Consider the following 26,594-nt stretch of genomic DNA (forward strand, 5'->3'; position numbering starts at 1 on the left):
TGCCGCACATTATGCTTCCCTGTCCTTTACTAGCTCACTCTTTTGAGTTTGCTCAAACTCAAGCCCATTGAGTCGATGATGCCATCCAACCATCTCATGCTCTGTCAACCCCTTCTCCTCCTGCTCTCAATCTTTCCCAGCATCAGGGTCTTTTCCAATGAGTTGGCTCTTCACATCAGGTGGCCAAAGTGTTGGAGGTTCAGCATTGGCCTTTCCAAAGAATATTCAGGGTTGATTTATTTCAGGATTGACTGGCTTGATCTCCTTGAGGTCTTCTCCAGCACCACAATTCGAAAGTATCCATTTTTCTGCGCTCAGCTTTCTTTGTGGTCCAGCTTGAATATCCATACATAATTACTTGAAAAACCATAGCTTCATCTACATGGACCTTTGTTGGCAAAGTGATGCCTCTGGCATACATTGTCTAGGTTTATCATAGCTTTTCTTCCAAGGAGCAAGTTTTTTTTTTTTTTTTTTTTAATTTTATGGCTGCAGTTACCATCTGCAATGATTTTGGAGTCTAATAAAATAAAATCTGTCACTGCTTCTACTTTTTTCTCTTCTGTTTGCCATGAAGTGATGGGAGCAGATGACATGATCTTAAGTTTTTTGACTATTGAGTTTTAAGCCAGATTTTTCACTCTTCTCTTTCACCCTCATCAAGGGGTTCTTTAGTTCCTCTTCATGTTCTGCCATTAGAGTGATATCTGCATATCAGAGGTTGTTGATATTTCTCCTGGCAATCTTGATTCCAACTTGAGCTTCATCAAGCCCAGCATGTTGCATGTTGTACTCTGCATAAAAGTTAATTAAGCAGGATGACAATACACAACCTTGATGTACTCCTTTCCCAATTTTGAACCAGTCCATTGTTCCATATCTGGTTTTAACTGTCACTTCTTGTCTTGCATACAGGTTTCTCAGGAGGCAGGTAAGGTGGTCCAGTATTCCTATCTCTTTAAGAATTTTCCACAGTTCATTGTGATCCATACATCAAAGGCTTTCCCATAGTCAATGAAGCAGATATGGATGTTTTTCTGTAATTCCCTTGCTTTCTCTATGATCAAATGAATGTTGACAGTTTGATCTCTGGTTTCTCTGCCTTTTCTATGCCCAACCTGTACATCTGGAAGCTCTTCATTCACATACTGCTAAAGCCTACCTTGAAGGATTTTGAGCATAACCTTACTAGCATGTGAAATGATGAAAATTGTACAGTAGTTTGAATGTTCTCAGGGATTCCCTGGTGGCTCAGATGGTAAAGCATCTGCCTGCAGTGCGGTAGACCCCGGTTCAATCCCTAGATTGGGAAGATCCCCTGGAGAAGGAAATGGCAACCCACTTCAGTACTCCTGCCTAGAAAATTCCATGGATGGAGGAGCCTGGTGGGCTACAGTCCATGGGGTCGCAAAGAGTCAGACATGACTGAGTGGCTTCACTTTCACTTTCACTTGAATGTTCTCTGGCATTGCGCTTTTTGGGGATTGGAATTAAAACTAACCTTTTCAGTCTTATGGCCATTCCTGAGTTTTCCAAACTGCTGACATATTGAGTGTAGCACTTTAATATCATCTTTTAGGATTTTAAGAAGTTCAGCTGAAATTCCATCACCTTTACTAACTTTGTTCATAGTTACGCTTCCTAAGGCCCACTTGACTTCAGACTTCAGGATGTCTGGCTCTAGTTGAGTGACCACACCATCGTGGTTATCCAGGTTATTAAGACCTTTTTTGTACTGGTTCTCTGAGAATTCTTGCCACATCTTCTCAATCTTACCTGCTTCTTCTAGATCATTGCCTTTTATTTTCTTAGAGTCCTCAACTAATATCATCAAAAATTTGCTGAAGGTGAGATTGGAAAAGATCGTTTTTCCAAGGATCTTCCCAACATAACACAGAGAGCTGATTGAATGTGGCTGCTAAGGACCCACTACAGATTCCTCAGGGCTCCCTTGTCTCACCTTCTCATTGGGTGGGATAACATGTTCCTGAGACCCAACCACTGGTATCAGAGAATTTGAAGGGATATATGATAATATTACCTCAATTCTGGCTATTAGCTTGGGATTAATGTCCTGAACAATTCATCAAACACTTCTATAATAACTGGAAATATCTCTGACAAAAACTGTGACCACCCAATCACATTCTAATTTCCACCTTGGCTCAGACCAAATACACTTAGACAGGATAGAGCCCTTATTATGTATCAGTAATACTCTCTTAACCTCACTGCCCTTAGTTTTGCTCCAGCTTCTGTGTTGTAATTATCAAACTTCAGGTTTTCCTGCAGCTTCAACATCCCTACAAATAGGATGTGAGCTCCCCACCTAGGTGAGGAGGTACACCACTGTGAGACAATCCCCTGACACAAATCCTCCATCTTTTTCTTCCCTGTGACCTAGTGACCTTCAAATGCATCAATGATATCACCTCAAACCTTTATAGTGTAACTAAACCCTGACCCTGAGTACTGTAACTTGCTCATGGGTCTTCACACCCCATTTTGGGTCACCACTCCTGTTTTAGGGCTTTTCTATTGGTCCCTCTCCCATGTACCCACCCACTGGCACTCTGTCTCTCTAGGACTTGGGAGTATAATACACTTGGTTTGCCCGCACCTCTCCTATGTCCCCCTCATGTAACTGCACTTGTCTGACCATCCCATGAAAGAATACAAGCTATCATGATGAACTTAAATCCTAGAAGTTCAGCCTGGCAGTTGTACATGTATGAAGCATTTGACCTCATCTCCCTTCCTCCTATGAAGACCACATGACTGGAAGGGCTCAGTGACTGCTGAGTATGGCTTGCTTTCTCTCCAGGGACAAGCAAGCCCTTCTGCTCCCTTGAGCACCTAACATTCAAGGAGTCACTGGATCATTGGAATCTTCAGCCAAGACTTTCCTAAAGGCTGTGATCCATATTCTCATAGTTAGTCTGGGAATGAGACTGGGAGGCTTCTCCTGCTGGGGATTCCCTTTTGGACCAGACAGCACTTACCTGAGCAGACTGCTCCAGCATCCTTGTCATGGGAATGGCCCTCTGGACGATGGTCTTTCACAGTAGGGTAACTACACTCAGTGATAGCTGACTCTGGCCCTTTGCAGTAAATATAATGAAACCATATGGGTCCAATTCCTGGTCCAAATTTAGCCCCTTTGGGAGCATCAACAGCAGTTCCACACCCCAGCTGTCTGCACACCACAGATGCTTCCTCCAAGCTCCAATTTAGATCATTCACTGTGCCCCATTCTCCTTGGTGCTTCACTTCCACTCTCCCCTCACAGCGGTGGGCTCCATCCTTCAGTCTCAGTTCCAGAGCTGCAAGGCAGACACAGACACAGGAAATGGTTCACAGAAGAAATTTTAGAAGAGCATGAAATAGTATGCTGGTTAAGTATTAAAAAATGAATATTCTAATCTCTGGGGGGAAAAATCACTGTGAATAGCATTTGTTGACCTCTGTGGTATAAATTTTCCTGCTGACCCAACTCTAAGCTCCCAATGTGTCATCACTGAACAGGTGCCAGGAAGGCACCAGGTATTTCTCATGAGCCTATAGAACCAGCTCCAGGGACACCACCGAGGACAGGCCTTCAGAGACTGTGGATGCTGCCCTCCCTGTAGATGTGCCCAAGGCTACTAGGGCCCAGCTTTCCCATCTCAGTTACAGAGCATGACCCAGGATCCAGGGAGGAATCCTCCCTCTCCTTCCCTGTCCATAGGAAGCATCTCATCCAGCTTAAGAACAGAGGGCTGGGGTAACAGGCTCTTAAATGTCCCAGTTATTCCTGCCATCTGTGTTCACATCCTTGTGTAATCCCCATGCTCAAATGTACCTAGAAACTTGCATCTAATAAATGGAATTTGACAAAAGTGTTGAAACGTCAGTTAGATTAGGTTTCAAGATGACTCTGGTTTCTCCCTTGTTGACCTTCCTGCTCTCTCTCTTGCTCTGTTGAAGCCAGCTGCCACGATGCGAAAACTTACGGGGAGGCCCTCATGACAAGAAATGGAGGCAGGCCTCTAGCCAACAGTCACCTAGGGACAGAGGCTCTCAGTTAAACAGTTAAATAGCTTCCAGTATTCAGGTGAGTATGTTGGATGATATCCACCCCTGCTTAAACCTTCAGATGACTGCATCCTTGTAGACATCCTGAGTCAGAGGACCCGGGTAAGCCATGTCCATTCCTGGCCCACACAAAGTGTGAGATACTAGGTGTTTGCTGACTTAAGCGGCCAAGTTCAGCAGTAATTTGCTGCACAACAACATGTAACTAATGCATGACTTCCCTCCAGAGTCAGAAGACAGGGGGTGAACAAGCTGGAGGGTTATACACGAGCCTTCACTACACAGGAAGAATCCTGTGTGACCAGGTCTGCTGCTTGGTCCCAAGCAGAACTGGGACCCAAACCACCTCTCTCTGTCACATCAGGTCTCACCCAGTGTCCCAGGCTCCTGCCTTCCTGTTGGGAACTGAGAAGTGAGTTTCCTGAGACCTTGTATCAGCTCCATTAGCTTTGAATTCAGGTCAGAAAGTGAGAATTTTTCTTATAATCTGATGAGATGTGGTCCCTGAAGCACCATTCACACTGCTTAAGTCTACGCCCTGCACCCTGTCCTTTTACTGTGGAAACAGAAGAGGTGCATCACAGAGGGAACGTCTGGGGAAATGAACTGGAGGAGATCCTGATGTGTAGTCAGATCAGGCAGGTCACCATGACAAAATATCACAGACTAACTGGTTAAACAACAGAAATGCATTTATCTGATCACAGTTCTGGAGTCTGGTAAGTCCATGGTCACAGGGCTGGCATGGTCTCATTCTGAGTCCTTTTCTCTGGACGTGCAGGCCACAGCTCCCTCACTGTGTGCTCACCTGGCCTTTTCTAGGTTATGGGCACCCAGAGAGAGGGAGGGAGATGTGTCTCATCCTCTTCTTATAATGTCATGTATTGGATTAGAGCTACAGCCTTATGGCCTTATTTAACTTCAGTTAATTCCTACAGGCTCTATCTCTGGTGCAGTCACAGTGGGAAGTAGGACTTCAATATATGAACTTTGGAGGGACACAGTTCAGTTCATAGACCTGTGAGTCTCACCTATGATGGTAATAAAGATAAGTGGGGATAGTATAAAAGATAAAATATATTCTAGTTGGAGTTAATATCAAGACATAAATTTTCTTAAATTGCAACATTAAAAGCTCCAATATGGCTCAAAATTATAAAAGTTCAGTCCATTATTATTTACTGGCTGATTTATCAAAATAAGGCAGGGCCACCTATAGTGCCTCCACAAGTCTATTTACAGTTGGAAACATGATTATGACATTGTGACAAAAAGGATGGTTACTTGAAATGCTAGAAAACAAGTTTTCCTAAACCGATAATTCCTAACTGAAATCAAATGCCCTTTGAAAATAATTCTTTTTAATCATAACATGGTAATAAAGAGGATGAAGGAAAACTTTTGAGGAGATGAAAAGGCTTATGACATAAATTGTGGGAATGATTACACAGATGTATATTGATCTCCAAACTCAAAAGTTGTAAATATTAACTATGTACAGTTTTTGTGTCAGTCATACTTAAAATACTTAAAAATAAAAGAATTTTTTAAAAAAGAAAGAATTGTTTCCTTAGAGACCTCAAGAGTATCATCAAACATCTGTTAAAGGTGCAGTTGGAAAAAAATTACTTTTCCAGTGATCTTCCCCAACATAACACCAAAGAGTTGACCTACTGTGGCTGCTAAATACTTAGTGACAATGTCCTCAGAGCTCCCCTGTGTCACTGTCTTATCAGATGGCATGACACTTTCCTAAGACCAACCACCAGTATTAGAGAATTTGCGATTATATATGATAATGTCTTACTCATCAGGCTATTTTCATCAGGTTAACGTCCTGGACAATTCATCAAACATTCCTATAACAACTGGAAGTGTCTGCCAAAATACTCTAACCATCCAATCACATTCTAATTTCCTCCTTGTCTCAGGTCAAATACACCTAGACAGGACTGAGTCATTATGTATCCCTTCATGCTCTCTTAACCTCACTACCCTTAGGTTTGCTTCAGTTTCTGTGTTGTAATTGTCAAGCTTCAGGTTTTCTTGCAGCCTCAACATCCCCACAAATAGGAAGTGAGCTCCCCGCTCAGGTGACCAGGTGCACCAGGATGATGAGATTACCACCTGACACAAATCCACTCTTGCCCTCCCTTGTGACCTAGTGACATTCAAATGCATCAGTGAAATACCCTCATGTCTCATCCTTCTCTAACTCCACCTAACCCCCATACTGTATCTTGTTCACAGGTCTTCATCCCCCATTCTGGGTCACCACTCCTGTTTTACGACTTTCCTATTGGTCCCTCTCCCATGTACCCACCTGCTGGCCCTCTGTCTCTCTAGGACTTGGGAGTATAATGCACTTTGTTTGCCTGCACCTCTCCTACATCCCCTCTTGGAGTTGCAATTGTCAGATCACCAATTGTCTGACCATGAAAGAATACAGCAAGCTACCATGATAAACCTAATTCACAGAAGTCCAGCCTGGCAGCTGTACCTGCATGAAGCATTTGACCTCACCTCCCTGCCTCCTATGAAGACCACAGAGCCTGGAAGTGCTTAGTAGCAATAGGTGTGGAGACTTTCTCTCCAGTGACAAGCAAGCCCTTCTGCTCCCTTGAGCACCTAACCTTCAAGGAATCACTGCATCACTGGAATCTTCACCCAAGAATGTTCTAAAGGCTGTGACCCATATTCTCATAGTTATTCTGGGAATGAGACTGAAGCTTCTCCTGTTGGGACTTCCCTTTTGGACCAGACAGCACTTACCTGAGCAGACTGCTCCAGCATCCTTGTCATGGGAATGGCCCTCTGGACGATGGTCTTTCACAGGAGGATAACTACACTTGGTGATAGCTGACTCTGGCCCTTTGCAGTAAATATAATGAAACCAAATGGGTCCAATTCCTGGTCCAAATTTAGCCCCTTTGGGAGCATCAACAGCAGCTCCACATCCCAGCTGTCTGCACACCACCTGTGCCTCCTCCATACTCCAGTTGTGATCATTCACTGTGCCCCATTCTCCTTGGTGCTTCACTTCTACTCTCCCCTCACACCTGTGGGCTCCATCCTTCAGCCTCACCTCCAGAGCTGCAAGACAGACACAGACACAGGACACAAGAGATTTTAGCAGACCATGCAGTGGAATGCTGGTAATTATTAAAATACGAATACTCTGATGTCTGAAAACAAATGCCTGTGAATAGCATTTCTTGACCTTTGTGGTAGAAACATTCCCACCATGGCTAAGTCTAAGCTCCCAATGTGCCATCACTGAACATGGAGCAGGAAGGAAGGTGCCAGGTATTTCTCACAAGCCTGTAACACCAGCTCCAGGGACACCACCGAGGACAGGCCTTCAGAGACTCTGGATTCTGCCCTCTCTGTAGATGTGCCCAAGGGTACTAGGGCCCAACTTCCCCATCTCAGTTACTGCTCCTGTCCCGGGATCCAGGGAGGAATCCTCCCTCTCCTTCCCTGTCCATACAGAGCATCTCCTCCCGCTTAGGAGCAGAGGGCTGGGGTAACAGGCTCTAAAGTGTCCAGGTTATTCCTGTCACCTGGTGTTCATCTAATCCCTGGATTAGATGTCTAATCCCCAGACAAAAATGTACCTAGTAACATATATCTACAAAAGCAATTTGCAAAGTGGTGAGATGTCAGTTAGATTAGGTTTCAAGACAACTCTGGTTTCCCCTTGGTGACTTATCATATTCTCTCGCTTGCTTTAATGATGCCAGCTGCCATTCTGTGAGCTGTGTATGAAAAGACCCTCATGACAAGGAATGGAGGCAGGCTTCTATCAACAACTGGCAAGGGACTGAGACACTCAGTCAAAGAGCTAGCCAAAGGTCTAAACGCTGCCAACATCCAGGTGAGAACATTTGCACAATATCCATCCCTGGTTGAACCTTCAGATGATTGCACCTTGTGAGACATCTGAAGAGATAGATTCTAGATTATAAGAATATCACACAAAGAAAATTGCTGCTTTCAATGGCCAGCACTTCCACAGAACTCAGAAATGACTCCTATATCAGCACAAAGGAAGAGAGGGCAGGAAGGACTGAGGGCAGGAAGGACTGAGGGCAGGAAGCAAGTGAAATAGAGAGGCTGTGGTGAACGTGGGAGTTGACCTGGATCATGGCCCCCAGTCTTCCCTCCTGCATTCCGTGCATCTTCATCCTTTCCCATTCAGCACTTTAGCACCTCAGTCTTTTTCAGCTAGTGAATCTCCTCCCAAATCTGTCTCCTGAACTGCCTGAAATCTACACCTTAATTCATACAAGCTCCTCTACATTATTATTGTCATTCAGTTGCTCACTCATGTCCAACCTTTTGGGACCAAATGGACTACAGCATATCATTGTTTCCACAGTGCAATTTCTCCTAAACACAATTCATCACTTCTAAAAATCCACTGCAGAGGATAACATTTCTCTTCCATACCCAACTCCTATGATTAAGAGAAAGAAGCTCCAAAAGTTGAATTTCAATTAAAATAATGAAAAGTCATTCTGTTCTAATCTTATCTCTGCTGCATCACCACCACATTTGCCTACCATCACATCACTAACCATTGTTCCTGAAAATACAGAAAATACAAGCCAGTAGGAGGAAACTGGTGACTAAAATTAATAGAAGGAAATTGCAACAGTTCATAAAAATGTCAGAGCCTAAGTTATAGCAACATCATGAGTAAAAACCACAGTCAGGGTTTAAATGCCAGAACACTCTTAAATCCTTATATTTTAAAGTATATCCTACCTGGAGTTAATATCAAAACATAACTTTTCTTAAAACTGCAATATTAGAAGCTCCAATATGATTCAAAATTTCAACAACTCAGTCTATTTCTATTTACTGGCTGACTATTCAAAATAAGGCAGGGCTACTTGTAATGTTTCCACAAGTTGATCCACAGTTGGAACTATGATTATGACATTGTGACCATAAGGACAGTTACTTGAAATGTTAGAAAAAAACTTTCTTAAACCAATAAATTTTAACTGAAATCAAGTGCCCTTTGAAACTAATTCTTTTTAATCATAGCACGGTAATAAAGAGGATGAAGGAAAACTTTTTGGGGAGATGTTCAGGCTTATGGCATAGACTTTGGTAATGATTACACAGATATATACTGATGTCCAAACTCAAAAGTTGTAAATATTAACTATGTATGGCTTTTGGTATGTCAATCATAGCTCAATAAATGAGTTTTAAAAAGAAAAGAACTGTTGTCTTAACAGACTCAAGAGTATCATCAAAGATCTGTTAAAGGTGAGATTGGAAAAGATCACTTTTCCAATGATCTTCCTCAATAAAACACAGAGAGCTGATTGGCTGTGCCTGGTAAGGACCTACTGCTGATGTCCTCAGAGCTCCCCTGTCCCACCACCTCAGCTGCTGGGAGAATACTTTCTTGAGACCCAACCGTCTCTATTAGGGACTTTGCCGTGATATTTGATATTATTTTCCTCATTCCAGCTATTGTGGTGGATTTATACCCTGGAAGGACATCTCTGATGACTCAGTGGTAAAGAATCTGCCTGCAATGCAGGAGACAAAGGTTGAGTCCCTGGGTTGAGAAGATCCCCTAAAGGAGGGCCTGGAAGCCCTCCTATATCTTTTCCTGGAGAATCCCATGAACTGAGGAGTTTTGTGGGCTATAGTCCATTGGGTTGCAAAGTCAAACATGACAACTGAAGTGAATGACCACTCACACACGTGTACCCTGGAAAGTGCATCAAACACTCTGAAACAACTGGGAACATTTCTCTCAAATACTGTGACCACTGAATCACGTTCTAGTTTCCACCTTGGCTCAGATCAAATAACACAGAAAAAATCGATCCCTTATTATATATCATTTCAAGTTCTTTTAAACCCACTGTCCAGTTTCTGTATCATAATTGTTGAATTTCAGGTTTTCCTGCAGCCTCAACATCCCTACAAATAGGATGTGAGCGTCCCACCCAGACAATCAGGTGCACCAGAGTGGTGAGTCTATTCCCTGCTACAAATTCCTCTTCTCATCCTTCCCTGTGACCTAATGATATTCAAATGCAGCAGCGAAGTCCTCCCTTGCCTTTTCCTTGTGTGACACCACCCAGACCCCCAGTAATGTCACTTGTTCACAGGTATCTACTCCCTTGTTTGGTCATCACTTCTAGATTTATCTTATCAATTGGCACCTCCCTCATTACCCACCTGATGATATCTGTCTCTCTAGGATCTGTGAATATAATGAAATATGTTTGCCTGAATCTCCCATGTATTCCTTCTTGTTTGACCATCTCATGAAAGAATAGAAAAAGCTACCATGATGAAATTAATTCATACAGGTCCAACCTGGCAGTTGTACATGTATGAACACTTGAGCTCCCTCCCTGTCTCCTATGACACATCATGGAGACTTGAGGGACCAGTGACTATGGGTCTGGAGACTTTCTCTCCAGGGCCAAGCAAGTCTTTATGTTCCTTTGAGCACCTAATATTCAAGGTATTACTGTGTGACGGGAATTTTCACCCAAGTATGTTCTAAAGGCTGTGATCCATAGTCTCAAATTTACTGTGGAAATGAGAGCTGGGGATTTTCCTACAGGGGATACCATCCCAGACCAGGCAGGACTTACCTGAGCAGACTGCTCCAGCATCCTGGTCATGGGAAAGGCCCTCAGGACAATAGTCTTTAAGAACAGGATAAGTGCAGTCTGTGAGCACTGACTCTGTCCCTTTGCAATAAGTATACTGAAACCAAATGGGGCCAATTCCTGGTCCAAAATGAGCCCCTCTGGAAGCATTAATGGCAGCTCCACACCCCAGTTGTCTGCACACCACAGTTGCTTCCTCCAAGTTCCAATTCAGATCATTCACTGTGCCCCATTTCCCTTGGTGCTTCACTTCCACTCTTCCCTCACAGCTGTGGGCTCCATCCTTCAGCCTCACCTCCAGAGCTGCAAGACAAACACAGAACAGAGCAGAAATTTTAGGAGACCATGTGGTAGTATACTGGTAAGTACTAAAAAAAGGAAAATTCTGGTGTCTGAAAACAAAGCCCTGTGAATAGCATTTCTTGACCTTTATGGTAGAAATATTGCCATCATGGCCAACTCTAAGCTCCCAATGTGCCGTCACTGAATATGGAGCAGGAAAGGAGGCACCAGGTATTTCTCAGGAGCCTGTAGAACCAGCTCCAGAGACACCACCGAGGACAGGCCTTCAGAGACTCTGCATGCTGCCCTCCCTGTAGATGTGCCCAAGGCTACCAGGGCCCAGCTTCTCTGTCTCAGTTACAGCTCCTGGCCCGGGATCCAGGGAGGAATCCTCCTTTTCCTTCCCTGTCCATAAGGAGCATCTCATCCAGCTTAGGAACAGAGGGCTGAGGTAACAGGCTCTAAAGTGTCCTGATTATTCCTGCTGCCTGGTGTTCCTGTCCTTGTATAATCCCCACACTCGAATGTACCTAGTAATGTGTATCTGACAAATGGAATTTGGCAAAAGTGATGAGATGTCAATTAGATTAGGTTTCAAGATAAGTATGGTTTCTCCCTTGCTGACCTTTCTTGCTCTCTCTCCTGCTCTGATGAAGCCAGCTACCACATTGTGATCTAATTTGGAGAGACACCTATGACCAGAAAGGGAGGCAGGCCTCTAATCAACAGCCAGCCAGGGACTGTGACTCTCAGTTCAACAGTCCACCAAGGTCTGAATGCTGCCAACGTTCAGGTGAGTATGTTGGACGATATCCTCCCCTGAGTGAACCTTCAGCTGATTGCATCCTTGTGAGACATCCTGAGTCCAAGGACTCCATTAAGTCATGTCAATTCCTGACCCACAGAAAGTGTGAGATACTAGGTGTTTGCTGACTTAAGCTGCCAAATTCAGCAATAATTTGCTGTATAGCAACACAAAACTAATATAGGGTTTCCCTCCAGAGTCAGAAGACAGGGGGTGAACAAGCTGGAGGATTATACATCAACCTTCACTACTTCATCCAGACAAGACTTCTTCCTGTGTAACCAGGTCTGCTGCCTGGTCCCACTGGGACCCAAACCACCTGTCTCTGTCACGCCAGGTCTCACCCAGTGTCCCAGGCTCCTGCCTTCCTGTTGGGAACTGAAAAGTGAGTTTATTGCGACCTTGAATCATCTTCATTAGCTTTGAATTCATGTAAGAAAATGAGAATTTTTCTTATAACCTAATGAGATGTGGTCCCTGGGAACACCATTCACACTGCTCAGGTCTCACCTGGCCCCATATGCTTCACTCTGAAACCAGCAGTAGTGAATCGAAGAGAGGAACATGTGGAGAAATACTGAACTGGAAAAGATCCTCATGCGTTAGAAGTCTCCAGCTGGTGCCTACCACAGGATACCACAGACTGGCTGGTTAAATAACAGAAATGCATTTATTTTATCAGATTTCTGAAGATTGGGAAGATCACTTTTCCAACAATCTTCCCCAGTTTAGCACCCAGGAGCTGCTTTTCCATGGCTGCCAAGACCTGATGCAGATGTCCTAATGCCCTTCCCTGTCCCACATGCCAGCATCTGGCATGGCCCTTTTTTAAGACCAATCAGCTCTATTAGGGAACTTGTTGTGATGTCTGATCATTTCTTCCTCAGTTTCAGCTATTCTGATAGGATTGATGTCCTGGACAATTCATCAAACATTTTGATAACAACTGGGAATACCTCTGGCAAACACTGTGATCACCCAATCACATTCTAATTTCTACCTTGGCTCAGTTCAAATACATTTAGACTGGACTGAGCCCGTGTTATGTATCATGTCAGGTTCTTGTAACCTCACTGCCCTTAGTTTTGCTGCAGCTACTGTGTTGCAACTGTCAAACTTCAGGTTTTCCTGCAGCCTCAACATCCCCACAAATAGGATGTGAGCTCCCCACCCAGGTGAGCAGGTGGGGAGAGTGATGAGTGTGATGAGACTAGCCCCTGACACAAGTCCCCCATCTTGTCCTCCCCTGTGACCCAGTGACCTTCAAATGCACCTGTGAAATCCTCTCACTTCATTTCATAGTATAGCTACACCTGGACCCGAGTATTGTCACTTCTCCACGGGTCTTCACTCTCTCTTTTGTGTCTCCGCTGCTTCATTGAGCCTGATCTCTTGGTACCTCCCCATGTACCCACCTAATAAAACTTTCTAGGATGTCTCTCTAGGATCTGTGAATATCATAAACTTTGTTTATGCACCTCTCTTCTATCCCTTGTTATAACCATACTTTTCTGACCATCTCATGGAAGAATACAACAGGCTACCATGGTGAACCTAAATCATAGAGGTCCAACCCAGCAGCAGCGCATGTATGAAACATTTGAGCTCACTTTCATGCCTCCTATGACATGTCACAGAGACTGGAGGGACCAGTGACTACAGGTCTGGAGACTTTTTCTCCATGGCCAAGTAACTCCTGATGTTTCTTTGAGCACCTAATGTTCGAGAAATCACTGGGATCCTCAGCCACAAATGTACTAATGGGTGTGACCTGTATTCTCATTTTATTCCCAGAAAGAGATTGAGGCTTTTCCTGCTGGAAATTCCCTCCCAGACCGGACAGGACTTACCTGAGCACACTGCTCCAGCATCCCCGTCATGGGAAAGGCCCTCAGGACGATGGTCTTTAAGAGGAGGATAACTACACTGAGTGGGCAGTGACTCTGTCCCATTGCAGTAAATATACTGAAACCAAATGGGGCCAGTCCCTGATCCCAAATAAGCCCCTCTGGGAGCATCAGTGGCAGCTCCACACTTCAGCTGTCTGCACACCACCTGTGCCTCCTCCATGCTCCAGTTCTGATCATTCACTGTGCCCCACTCTCCTTGGTGCTTCACTTCCACTCTCCCCTCACAGTGGTGGGCTCCATCCTTCAGCCTCACCTCCAGAGCTGCAGAGGGACAAGGACACAGGAGACATTTTAGGAGGCCATGAAGTGGTCTACTGGTAAGTATTAAAAAATGGGATATCTGATTTCTGAAAATGGACATGAGTTTGAGCAAACTCCATGAGATAGTGAAGAAGAGGGAGGCCTGGCCTTCTGTAGTCCATGGAGTCACAGAGAGTTGGAAATGACTTACCGACTGAACAACAATAATTAGGCACATGGAAATACTAATAGTTTCTTGCTTATTTGAAATGAAGCATAACCATGTAATCTGGCTTATCCCATGAAGTGTGAGAACAAATAATGTCACTTTTACAAAGAAACATTTAACAGTCAATATATTTTCTACTAAGGAAGATCTTGCAGCATTTTGTTAAGATGGTAGCATAACAATATGGTAGGACATTCAACAACCTGGTGCTTGATAAATTATGATAAACAGAGACCCTGGAAAACTGAATACAATACGTCATGTGAGAAAAATAATAGCTATTAGTTAGTACATTATAACCTGGCTTACTTTGGCTATAGTTATAAGAAATAGAAGAAAATTAAGAAAGAGAAAATATTAAGATAGAGACTTAGCATATATTACCTCAAATTGCAAAGCAGTTACACTAAAACCTAAGTCCCTAAGAACATGAGAAACAAATAACGAGTAAACTGAAGCCTCAGATATACTACGAAAAATTGCCAATCTCAAACTCTATAATCAAAAAACACTCTTTTAAAGAATAAAGCCCTGGAAAGTGACTTAACCAAATTGATGATGTAGGAGACAGGCGCTTTCATCCCCCCCAATAAAGATCAACAATTAAGCAGCTATCTACAGATGGAAACAACTCTGGACAAATCTGGAATCCTCTTAATAACTTTTAGCAACACAAAGATATCATCATTTTGCCAGTATCATTCCATCCCCCAAGCCAGCATCATTCAATGCCAAGAGAGTTCCCCTTGCCAAGAACATCAGAGCAGGCTGATAAGCCAGAGTTCTGGCCTTGTGGGGCAATACGTGAAGGTTGTGTTTGAGTTTCACCTCACCCAGACCCACAAAGCTGAGACACATATAAAGACCTGGAATAAGGAAGAAAAGAAGGGGCTATAGCAGCTGCCACACAACAGGAACAACTGCAGTTCACAGAGTCCTGCTTTGTAAGCAAATTCAGCAGATTCTGCCCCTGAAAAAACCAATGCTGCAGACCTCCTGCAGATTTCACCAGATCACCCACCCCGGTAACACATTCACTGACATCAGATCCAGAGTATCTCCAGCTTCACTTCCTCCAGAGCCCAGCAACAGCACTGGCAACAAGCTCAGCTTTCTGGCTGAACAAGTGCAAGTTTTTTTTCAGTCGCCCGGTTATGTCTGCCTCTTTGCGACCCCATGGACTGCAGCAAGCCAGGCATCCCTGTTCCTCACCATGTCCCAAAGTTTGCCCAAGTTCATGGCCCTTGCATCATCTGCAAGACACTAGTCTAAACACAAGGTGCTGACCCCAACACCATGCATGCACTCATGGCTAGACCCTCCAACTGTGCACTTGAATCCCACCAGCCTGACACCCGTCAGCAGGCTCCACTGCAGTGTGCAGGCCCGGGGAAGAGAGTGCAGCCATGGGAGAGCACATGGAGAGCTAGTCCCGCAGGCTGCCAGGGAGCCCTTCGATGGCCCAGGCCCTTGCTGCCTTCTTGGGTCTCCACCACTACATGTGTGTCTATAACTGGCACCTCCCCTATACAGACTAAATTTGGTACCCCAAAAAACCAAAACAGAAAACAAATCTGAGTAGAAGTATTTGTGAAAGAAATAGATTTCATATAAAAATTTCCCACAAAAAAACTGCAACTTTCAAGGGTCAGCACTTCCACAGAGCTCTGGAACAACTCCACATCGAGATAAAGGAAGAGAGGGCAGGAAGGAATGAGGACAGGGAGGAAGTGTAACACAGAGGCTGTGGTGAACGTGGGAGCTGACCTGGATCATGATCCCAGTCTTCCCTCCTGCAGTCCTTACATCCTCACCCCTTCACCATTTTGCTAGAAATGGTTTCATCATACTTGAAATGCTAGAAAACCAGTTTTATGAAAACAAAAATTACTACTGAAACTCAAATGCCCTTTCAAAATTTGTTTTTAGTGGTAACACTGTAATAAAAGAGGATGAAGAAAACTTATGAGTAGATTAACAGGTTTATGGCATAGGTTGTGATAATTGTTTCACAGATGTATACAGATCTCCAAACTCATCAGGTTGTAAATAGTAACTGCTGCTGCTGCTAAGTCGCTTCAGTCGTGTCCAACTCTGTGCGACCCCATAGACGGCAGCCCACCAGGCTCCCCCGTCCCTGGGATTCTCCAGGTAAGAACAGTGGAGTGGGTTGCCATTTCCTTCTCCAATGCATGAAAGTGAAAAGTGACAGTGAAGTCTCTCAGTTGTATCCAACTCTCAGCTACCCCATGGACTGCAGCCCACCAGGCTCCTCCGTCCATGGGATTTTCCAGGCAAGAGTACTGGAGTGGGTTGCCATTGCCTTCTCCAAATAGTAACTAGGTACAGCTTTTTGTATGTTAGTCATATCTCAATAAAAGAGATTTAAACAAAGGAAAAGAATTGCTTTCTTAGCAGCCTCAGGTGAAAGTGTTAGTTGTTCAGCTGTGTCTAAACTCTTTGTGACACCACAGACTGTAACCCACCAGGCTCCTCTGTCCATGGGATTCTCCAGGCAAGAATACTGGCGTGGGTAGCCATTTTCTTCTGCAGGGGATCTTCCCAACCCAGGGATCGAACCAGGGTCTCCTGCCTTACAGGCAGTTTCTTAACCACCTGAGCCACTAGGGAAGCCAGGAGCCTCAAGAGTATTATCAAAGATCTGCTAAAGGTGAGGTTGGAAAAGATCACTTTTCCAATGATCTTCCCCAACAAAACACAGAGAACTGATTGGCTGTGCCTCCTAAGGACCTACTGCAGATGTCCTCAGAGCTCCCCTGTCCCACCACCTCAGCTGCTGGGAGGATCCTTTCCTGAGATCCAACCACCTCTATAAGGACTTTGCCATGATATCTGATATTATCTTCCTTATTCCAGCTATTGTGGTGGGATTTATGCCCTGGAAAATTCATCAAACATTCTGATCACACCTGGCAACATCTCTGGCAAACACTGTGACCACTCACATTCTAGTTGCCACCTTGACTCAGGTCAATTACACGTAGACAACATTGGGACCTTCTGTATCATTTCAAGTTTACCTAACCTTAACTGACATTAGCTTTGCTTGAGCTTTTGTGTTGTAATTGTCAAACCTCGGGTTTTCCTTTTCCCTCAGCATCCCCGCAGATAGGATGCGAGCTCTTCATACAGGTGAGCAGGTGCACAGTGATGAGCCTAGCTCCTGCCACAAATCCCACATCCTGTCCTCCTCTGTGACCTAGTGACCTTCAGATGCACCAGTGAAAACCCTCATCACTTTCTTTCTGTCACTTCACCCTGACTCTCAGCACTGTCACTGGTTCATGGGTCTTAACACCCATTTTGGGTCACTGCTTCTGGGCTGAGCTAGTTCTATTGGTACCTCCCCCATATAACAACCTGATGATACTCTCTCTAGGATCTGTGAGTAAAATAAACTATGTCTGCCTGCACCTTTTCTGTATCCTTTCTTTTAGTCATACTTGTCTGGCCATCTCATGAAAGAACACAACAAGCTATCATGATGGACCAAATGCATACAGGTCCAACCCAACAGTTGTACATGCATGAAACATTTGAGCTCACCCTCCTACAGACCTGGGTTCAAACCCTGCGTCAGAAAGGTCCTCTGTAGAAGGGAATGGCAACCCACTTCAGTATTCTTGTCTGGAAAATCCCATGGACAGAGGAGCTTGGTGGTCTCCAGTCCAGGGAGTGGCAAAGAGTCGGACACAACTAAACAAGTAAAACTTTCACTTTCTTCCTCCTGACTTCTATGACATATCACAAAGACTGGAGGGACCAGTGACTATGGGTTTGGAGCTTTCCTCTCCAGAGCCAAGCTAGTCCTTTTGTTTTTTTGAGCATCTAACATTCATGAAATCACAGTGTGAGTGAAATCTTCACCCAAGTATGTTCTAAAGGCTGTAATCCATATGCTTGTAGTTAATCTGGGAATAAAACTGAAAGGTTTCCTGAAGGGAAGCCCCTCCCAGACCAGACAGGACTTACCTGAGCAGACTGCTCCAGCATCCTTGTTGTGGGAATGGCCCTCGGGATGATGGTCCATAACAACAGGATAACTACACTCGGTGATAGCTGACTCCTGCCCTTTGCAGTAAATATAGTGAAACCAAATGGGTCCAATTCCTGGTCCAAATTTAGACCCTTTGGGAGCATCAACTGCAGTTCCACACCTCAACTCTCTGCACACCACACGTGCCTCCTCCATGTTCCAATTGTAATCATTCACTGTGCCCCATGCTCCTTGGTGCTTTACTTCCACTCTCCCCTCACAGGGGTGGTCTCCATCCATCAGCCTCAGCTCCAGATCTGCAAGAGAGACACAGACACAGGACACAGGGGAGATTTTAGGAGACAATGCAGTGGTATGCAATTAAATATTTAAAAAATCTTCTCTCTGAGGGGGAAAAAAGTACTGGTGAATAGCATTTTTTGACTTCTGTGATATAAACGTTCCCACTTTGGCCAACTCAAAGCTCCCAATGTGCCATCACTGAACCTGGAGCAGGAAGGGAGGCACCAGGTATTTCTCATGAGCCTGCTGGACCAGCTCAAGGGACACCACTGAAGACAGGCCTTCAGAGACTCTGGATGCTGCCCAAGGCTGCTAGGGCCCAGCTTTCCCATCTCAGTTATAGCTCATGGCCCAGGATCCAGGGAGGAATCATCCCTCTCCTTCCCTGTCCATAGGAAGCATCTCATCCAGCTTAGGAACAGAGGACTGGGGTAATAGGCTCTAAAGTGTCCCGGTTATTCATGCCACCTGGTGTTCATGTCCTTGTGTAATCCAATACCATATTTGAAAAATATTGGCTGAGAATTTTGCAGAATTGATGACAGATACCAAGCCTTAGAGTTAATAAGTGCAATAAAACTAAGGGAACACATATGAAAAGCTATTAATTTGTAGGCACATCACTGATGTAAACACCACTCCTGTTTAGTGATAAGTAAAATTCTCTTTTCCTGAGCACATGGAATAACTAATGCTTTCTTGTCTATTTGAAAGGAAGCATAACCACATGATCTGACTTATACAAATAAGTATGATAACCAATGATGCCATTTCCACAGAGAAACATTTACGAGCCAGTGTATTTTTCTTGCGGGGTTGTGTTGAAGTGGTACAATAATAAGATAATGGGGAATTCATCAACCTGGGTGCTTAAAAAATTATCATAAGCAGAGGGCCTGCCAAACTGAATAGATCCCATCCTGTGCAGATAAATTTGGATTATTTGTTAATACTTTACAACCTAGCTTATTCTTTCTAAAATGATCAGAAATATCAGGAAATTGACAAAGAGAAAAATATTAACATAAAGACTTAGTGCGCATTACCTAAAATTGAAAAACATCTACACTAAGTTGCTCAGAATATGAGAAGCCAATATTAAGTAGACTGAAGACTTAGATGTGGTATAACAATGCAAATTTAAAACTTTATACTCACAACTTCTCTTTTAAAGAATAAAACCCTGGAAAGTGACAGCATGAAAATGATGATGTAGTAGACAGCAGACTTTATCCCCATAGAAACCTCAACAATTAGACAGTTATCTGCCAACAAATACAGTTCTAGAGTCAACAGTAGTCCTCCTCAGAAATTTTAGCAACACAAAGACATCATCGTTTTGCCAGCATTCCATCCCCCAAGCCAGAATTATTCGATGCCAAGAGAGTTTCCCCTTGCCAGGGATGTAAGAGCAGGCCTAGTAAACAGGGTCCTGGCCTTGTGGGGCAACATGTGAAGGTAGTTCTTCCATTCCACCTCACCCAGACCTGCAAAGCTGAGACACATATAAAGACCTGGAATAAGGAAGAAAAGAAGGGGCTACAGTATCTGTCACACAACAGGAACAACTGCAGTTCACAGGGTCCTGCTCTGTAGACAAATTCAACAGATCACACCCCTGAAGAAACTAATGCTGCAGACCTCCTGGAGATTTCAGCAGATTACCCACCTTGTATGCACATTCACTGACATCAGACCAAGAGTATCTCTACCTTCACTTCCTCCAGAGCCCAGGAATAGCACTGGCAATCAGCTCAGTTCTCTGGCAAGACACTAGTCTAAAGTCAAGATGTGAGCCCAGGACCATACATGTGCTCATGGCTAGACCCTCCAACTGTGCACTCGAATCCCACCAGCCTGACACCCTTCAGCAGGCTCCACTGCAGTGTGCAGGCCCAGAGGACAGAGTGCAGCCATGGGAGAGTACATGGAGGTCTAGAGCTCCCCAGGCTGCCAGGGAGCCCCTCAATGACCCAGGCCCTTCCTGCCTTCTTGGGGGCCCACCACTACATGTGTGTCTATAACTGGCACCTCCCCCACATAGGCTAACTCTGGTATGAAAAAAAAAGAGAGATATCTACATAGTCTTATATTTGCTAAAGAAATAGATTCCATATTATAAAAATTTCTCATAGTCTATTCTACAAACTTGAAAGGCCAGAACTTCCACAGAGCTCAGAAGTGACTCCCACATAAAGATGTAGAAGTCAAATCAGGAAGGATGAGAGCATGAAGGAAGCATAACACAGAAACTGTGGTGAATGTGGGACTTGACCTGAACCTTGATCCCCAGTCTTCCTTCATGCAATTCTTGCATCTTCATCCCATCACCAGTTTGCTTCCTAGCAGCTGGGAGTTCCCATTCCTAAGACCCAACCACTTCTAGTAGTGACTTTACTGAGATATCTGATAATAGCTTCCTCAGTTCCAGCCATTATGATGGAATTTATGTCCTGGACAGTTCATCAAACATTCTAAAAAGAACTGGGAACATCTCTGGCAAACACTGTGACCACCCAGTTATATTCTAGTTTAACCTTGCCTCAGGTCAAATACACATAGATAGGATTGAGACCTTATATGTATCATTTCCAGTTATCTTAACTTCAGGGTCCTTAGTTTTGTTCTAGCTGTTGTAATTGTCAAACCTGAGGTTTTCCTGCAGCGTCAACATCCCCACAAATAAGATGTGAGCTCCCCACCCAGGTGATTGGATACACTAGTGTGATGAGACGATCCCCTGACACAAATCTCCCCATCTTGCCTCCCCTGTGACCTAGTGACATTCAGATGCACCAGTGAAATCCCCTCTCACCTTTTCCTTGTGTAACTCCACCCTGACCTCCAGCACTGTCACTTGTTCATGGGTGTCCACTCCCTCCTTGTGGTCCTCACTTCTAGGTTGACCCTTGTCTACTGGTAACTGCCTCATTACCCATAAGATGATATCTGTCACTCTAAGATCTGTGAGTATAATGAACTGTGTTTGCCTGCACCTCTCTTGCATCCCTTCTTACAGCTGCACTTGACTGACCATCTCAAAAAGAAAACAAAAATTGACCATGCTGAACTGAGTTCTTAGAGGTCCAACCTGGAAGTTGTATCTGCATGAAACATTTAAGCTCACTCCTCTGCCTCTTACGACACATCAGAGAGACTGGAGGGACCAGTTACTATGGGTCTGGAGCCTTTCTCTCCAGGAACAAGCACGTCCTTATGTTGCTCTGAGCACCTAATGTTGAAGGAATCATTGTGTGAGTGGAATCTTCATTCAAGTACATTCTAAAGGCTGTGATCCATAGTCTCATAGCTACTCTGGGAATGAGACTAGGGCTTTACCTACTGGGGATGCCCTCCCAGACCAGACAAGACTTACCTGAGCAGACTGCTCCAGCATCCTGGTCATGGGAAAGGCCCTCAGGACGATAGTCTTTAAGAGAAGGATAACTGCACACTGTGAGCACTGACTCTGTCCCTTTGCAGTTAGTAGAATGAAACCAAATGGGGCCAATCCCTGGTCCAAAATAAGCCCCTCCAGGAGCATCAATGGCAGCTCCACACCCCAGCTGTCTGCACACCACGTGTGCCTCCTCCAAGCTCCAGTTGTGATCATTCACTGTGCCCCATTCTCCTTGGTGCTTCACTTCCACTCTCCCCTCACAGCGGTGGGCTCCATCCTTCAGCCTCACCTCCAGAGCTGCAAGACAGACACAGACATGGGACACAGGAGAGATTTTAGGAGACCATGTGGTAGTATGCTGACAAGTATTTAAAAAAAGAAGATTCTGATGTCTGAAAATAAACACTTCTTAAACAGCACTATTTGACTTCTGTGGTATAAATATTGCCACCATGGCCAACACAAAGCTCCCAATGTGCCATCACTGAACCTGGAGCAGGAAGGGAGGGACCAAGTATTTCTCATGAGCCTGTAGAACCAGCTTCAGGGACACCACCGAGGACAGGCCTTCAGAGACTCTGGATGCTGCCCTCTCTGTAGATGTGCCCAAGGCTATTAGGGCCCAGCTTCTCTGTCTCAGTTACAGCTCATGGCTGGGATCCAGGGAGGAATCCTCCCCCTCTGTCCCTGTCCATAGGGAACATCTCATCCAGCTTAGGAACAGAGGGCTGGAGTAACAAGCTCTAAAGTGTCCCAGATGTTTCTGTTACCTGTGTTCACATCCTTGTGTAATCCCCATGCTCGAATGTACCTAGTATCATGCGTCCAACAAAAGAAATTTTCCCAAGTGAAGTCACTTAAGAGATTAAGTTTCAGGATGACTCTGGTTCCTCCATTGTTGACCTATCTTACTTCCTCTCTTGCTCTAATGAAACCACCTGCCACGTTGTGAAAACTTATGGAGAGACTCACATGACAAGGAACGGAGGCAGGACTGTAGCCAACAGCCAGCCAGGGACTGAGGTTCTCAGTTCAACAGTCCACCAAGTTCTGAATGCTGTCAACATCCAACTGAGTATGTTTGGATGATCTCCATCGCTGGTTGAACCTTCAGATGATCACATCCTTATAAGAAATCATGTGTCTGAGGACCCAGGTAAGCCATGTCCATTCCTGGCCCACACAAAGTGTGAGATACTAGGTGTTTGCTGACTTAAGCTGTCAAATTCAGCACTAATTTGCTGCACAACAACACATAACTAATATAGGGCTTCCTTCCAGAGTCAGAAGACAGGGGTTGAACAAGCTGGAGGTTTATACATGTGCCTTCTCTTCTTCATCCAGATGAGACTTCTTTCTGTGTGACCAGGTTTGCTGCCTGGTCTCACTTCAAACTGGGACCCAAACCACCTCTCTCTGTCATATCAGGTCTCACCCAGTGTCCCAGGCTCTTGCCTTCTTGTCGGGAACTGAGAAGTGAGTTTACTGAGACCTTGAATCAGCTCCATCAGCTTTGAGTTCGGGTCAGGAAGTGAGATTTTTTCTTAAAATCTAACAAATGTGGTCCCTGGGGACCACGCACACTGCTCCGGTCTCCGCCCTGCCCCATGTGCTCTCACTCTGGAAACAGAAGTGGTGCATCACAGAGGGAACATCTGGGAAAATGTTAAACTAGAGAAGATCCTGGTGTGTAGATGGCTCAGGCCAGCGCCTGCCACAAAATAGCACAGACTGGCTGGTTAAACAGCAGAAATTCATTTATTTTATCAGAGTGCTGGAGGCTGGTAAGTCCAAGGCACAGGGGTGCTGGCAAGGCAATGCTTATCCTGAAACCTCTTTCTTTGGCTTTCAGGCCATAGCTGTCTCACTGTGTGCTCACCTGGCCTTTCCTAGGACATGTGCACTTAGAGAAAGAGAGGGAGGCCCGTCTCTTCCTTTCCCTGTAATGTCACCTATTAAATTAAGGCCACATCCTTCTGACTTTAATTAACCTCAATTACTTCCTAAAGGCCCTATCTCCTGCAGTGACTGTGGGGTTAGGTCTTCAAGATATACTTTATGGAGGGACACAGTTCAGTCCATAGATTTGCAGAGGTTCATTCTCAGAAGGAAATAATAATAAAAGGGGAAGAGATGAAAGAGACAGTAGACACAGGGAGATGTCCTGTGATGCTTACTCAGATGTTTTAGAATCTGACACTGAAGTGACAGTAAAGGATTGAAATAGGATCCTGAAAGTTCATGAGAAGCTAGTTTTATTAATAATAAAATTATCTAGGGATATTGGTTCAAGATGGCAGCATAGAAGGACGTGTGTTCATATCCAAAAATAGACTGGCTGGGTGGATGAAAACATGTGCATGTATGCACTTCCACTTACCACATCTCTCTATTTAACTGCCCAATTTGTATGTAATTATTTTATATTGTTAGGTTAATCATGTTTCTATTATGGCTTGCAATTGTAATTATCTTTTATTTTTTTGTCTGGCTATTGATTGTGAAAACTGATAAACATCTTTTACTGTTGTGATTATGTAGCTATTATTCATTTTAATACCACTGTTTCATGATTGGTCAACAGAAAGTAGAATTCTGTATTACTAAAACTACCATTTAAGAGAAAAACCTTAATCACTTTTTAAAATCCAATGCACATTAGAATTTATCTTGGAATTTTTTCAAAAATACGAGTGCCCAGGTATATTTTTTCTCCAAAGCTTCAGATATAACTCTAATGAACATCCATCCATGTTTAAAACAACTGGACTATATGATCTTTTCCTAGTTTGTTTCATCTTTTCTGTTTCATATTCAGTGCTCTCATTTCACTTAGTTTATGTTTGTTAATTTTTCCATCTCTTTTTTTGTTGTTCTGTCTCAAGCCTTTATCAAGTGTAATGGAAAAGTTTACATCTATAATGTATAATGTAGTAAAAAGAATCTGCCTGCCAATATAGGAGGTGCAGGAGACACAGGTTAAATCCCTGGGTGGTGAAGATCCCCTAAAGAATGAAATGGCAACCCACTCCAGTATTCTTGCCTGGAAAAATCCCATGAACAGAGGAGCCTGGGAGGCTACAGTCCATAGGGTCACAAAGAGTCAGACACGCCTGAGCTACTGAACACAAGCCCATAATGTAATGTATATATTTTAGAAAGCTTTTGAATTTTTGCTTAGCTAAATTCAAATTTTGCTTAGCTAAAACATTTATTTTGGTTCCACTTGCTTGACTAAATATGAATAGAATGCTAGATTTCTAATTTATATTCACTCAAAGTTTGATATAGTTCCATTTATTCTGGTATCTAGTATTACTACTAAAAGTCTAGAAAGCATACTATTTTAGTGATTTTTAAAAGAAATTTGAATAAGGCTTGAAACTTCCAATCCACTCTGAGGATACCATGTTGTTAAAAAAACAGAAAATTAACCATGTTTTTAAAAAAACAAGAAAATTAACATATGATACAATATTACTAACCAAAGTACAGATTTGTTCAAATTTTATAAAATTTTATGCTAGTGTCCATTATTTGTTTTCATATATTGTTCAATATTTAGTTGCACTGAGCAGTTTCAGTAGCATGCAAAAAATTCTGATAAATTTTCTTTTCATTTTTTTCTGTTACAAACATTTTCTAGTTTTCCTGGTTATGGCTTCTTAGATACACCCATTATTTAAAAGTGGACACTTAATTTCCAATAAGTAACCCCAATGTAACTTCAATTACATGGGATTTTTAGAGTATCATTGATGCTAATTTCTCATTTTGATATTACTTTCTCATTTAAAGGCTTTCTTCTCTTCAGTCATTCTCTGTGTTTTTTGAGTCTTTTAAGTTTTTTGAGGATTTCAATGGCTAAATCAAAGATCTCTCCTGGTAAATGTCACATTGCACTTGAAAATATGTGGGTTATTTTCAAATATTTCTAACATAATTCCACTGTGATAAGAGAACAGACTCTGTATGATTCCAATACTTTTAGACCAGAAAAGTTTTGCACCTTGTTTTATGCCCCTGGATATGTTCCAGTGTCTCCTGGTTTATAGTATCTGGAAACTTGAATAGAATTTGTATCCTGTTGCTGTGTGAAAACTGTGCAAATCTTAATTATGTTGAATTGGGTCATAGTGTTTTTCATGTCTACTATATCCTTCTACATTTCTGCTTATTCATTCAGTGTATTTTTGAGAGTTTGATAGTCAAACTTCAACTGAAAATCTTAACTCATCTACTTTAAAAATGGTAATATATAGTGGAACTATATGCAATTTTGTTGTATATTTTCCGAGTCTCCTATAAATGTGTTATCATACTTTCATAATTTAAAATATAAAATGAAAGAAAATTTCAAAAAATAATAAAATTATCTATTGGGAGGCATGCCTTGTGCTGTAAATGAGGAAAAAAGTAAGAAAATGTTCCTATTTTCATGTAGCTTTTACCTAGTTGATGACAAAAACAAGCAAGTACGTGATTTCATTATTGTGTTAAGTTCCAGGAGATTATCTCAGTAACAGTTGTCTTAGCTATTGAGGGTATCTTGTCAGCTGAAAATAAATAAAGTAGAATAAATTCACTAAAAATTATCTTAAACGTGTTAAAGACCTCATAAGACCGGAACAAAAGGTCAGGGCAATCTAAGAGTAAATGGAAATTAATGGAAGGGGTAATCTGCTCTTGCTCTGAGGG

At 43.3% G+C, this 26,594-nt stretch overlaps 1 protein-coding gene across 1 annotated transcript in view; it reads right to left on the minus strand.

Annotated features, from left to right (window-relative positions):
- LOC122680756 (antigen WC1.1-like) overlaps nt 1-26,594 on the minus strand; it is a 67,186-nt gene that overhangs the window by 22,582 nt on the left and 18,010 nt on the right. Inside the window, exons 5-10 of the mRNA XM_043882431.1 lie at nt 21,873-22,193; nt 18,190-18,510; nt 13,668-13,988; nt 10,713-11,033; nt 6,847-7,167; nt 3,003-3,323 (exon numbers count right to left, since the gene is read on the minus strand). Coding sequence (XP_043738366.1) covers nt 3,003-3,323; nt 6,847-7,167; nt 10,713-11,033; nt 13,668-13,988; nt 18,190-18,510; nt 21,873-22,193 — 1,926 coding nt within the window. The remainder of the gene's footprint in view (nt 1-3,002; nt 3,324-6,846; nt 7,168-10,712; nt 11,034-13,667; nt 13,989-18,189; nt 18,511-21,872; nt 22,194-26,594) is intronic.

Source organism: Cervus elaphus, chromosome 22 (genome assembly GCF_910594005.1).
Source record: "Cervus elaphus chromosome 22, mCerEla1.1, whole genome shotgun sequence".
Classification (NCBI taxonomy): Eukaryota; Metazoa; Chordata; class Mammalia; order Artiodactyla; family Cervidae; genus Cervus; species Cervus elaphus.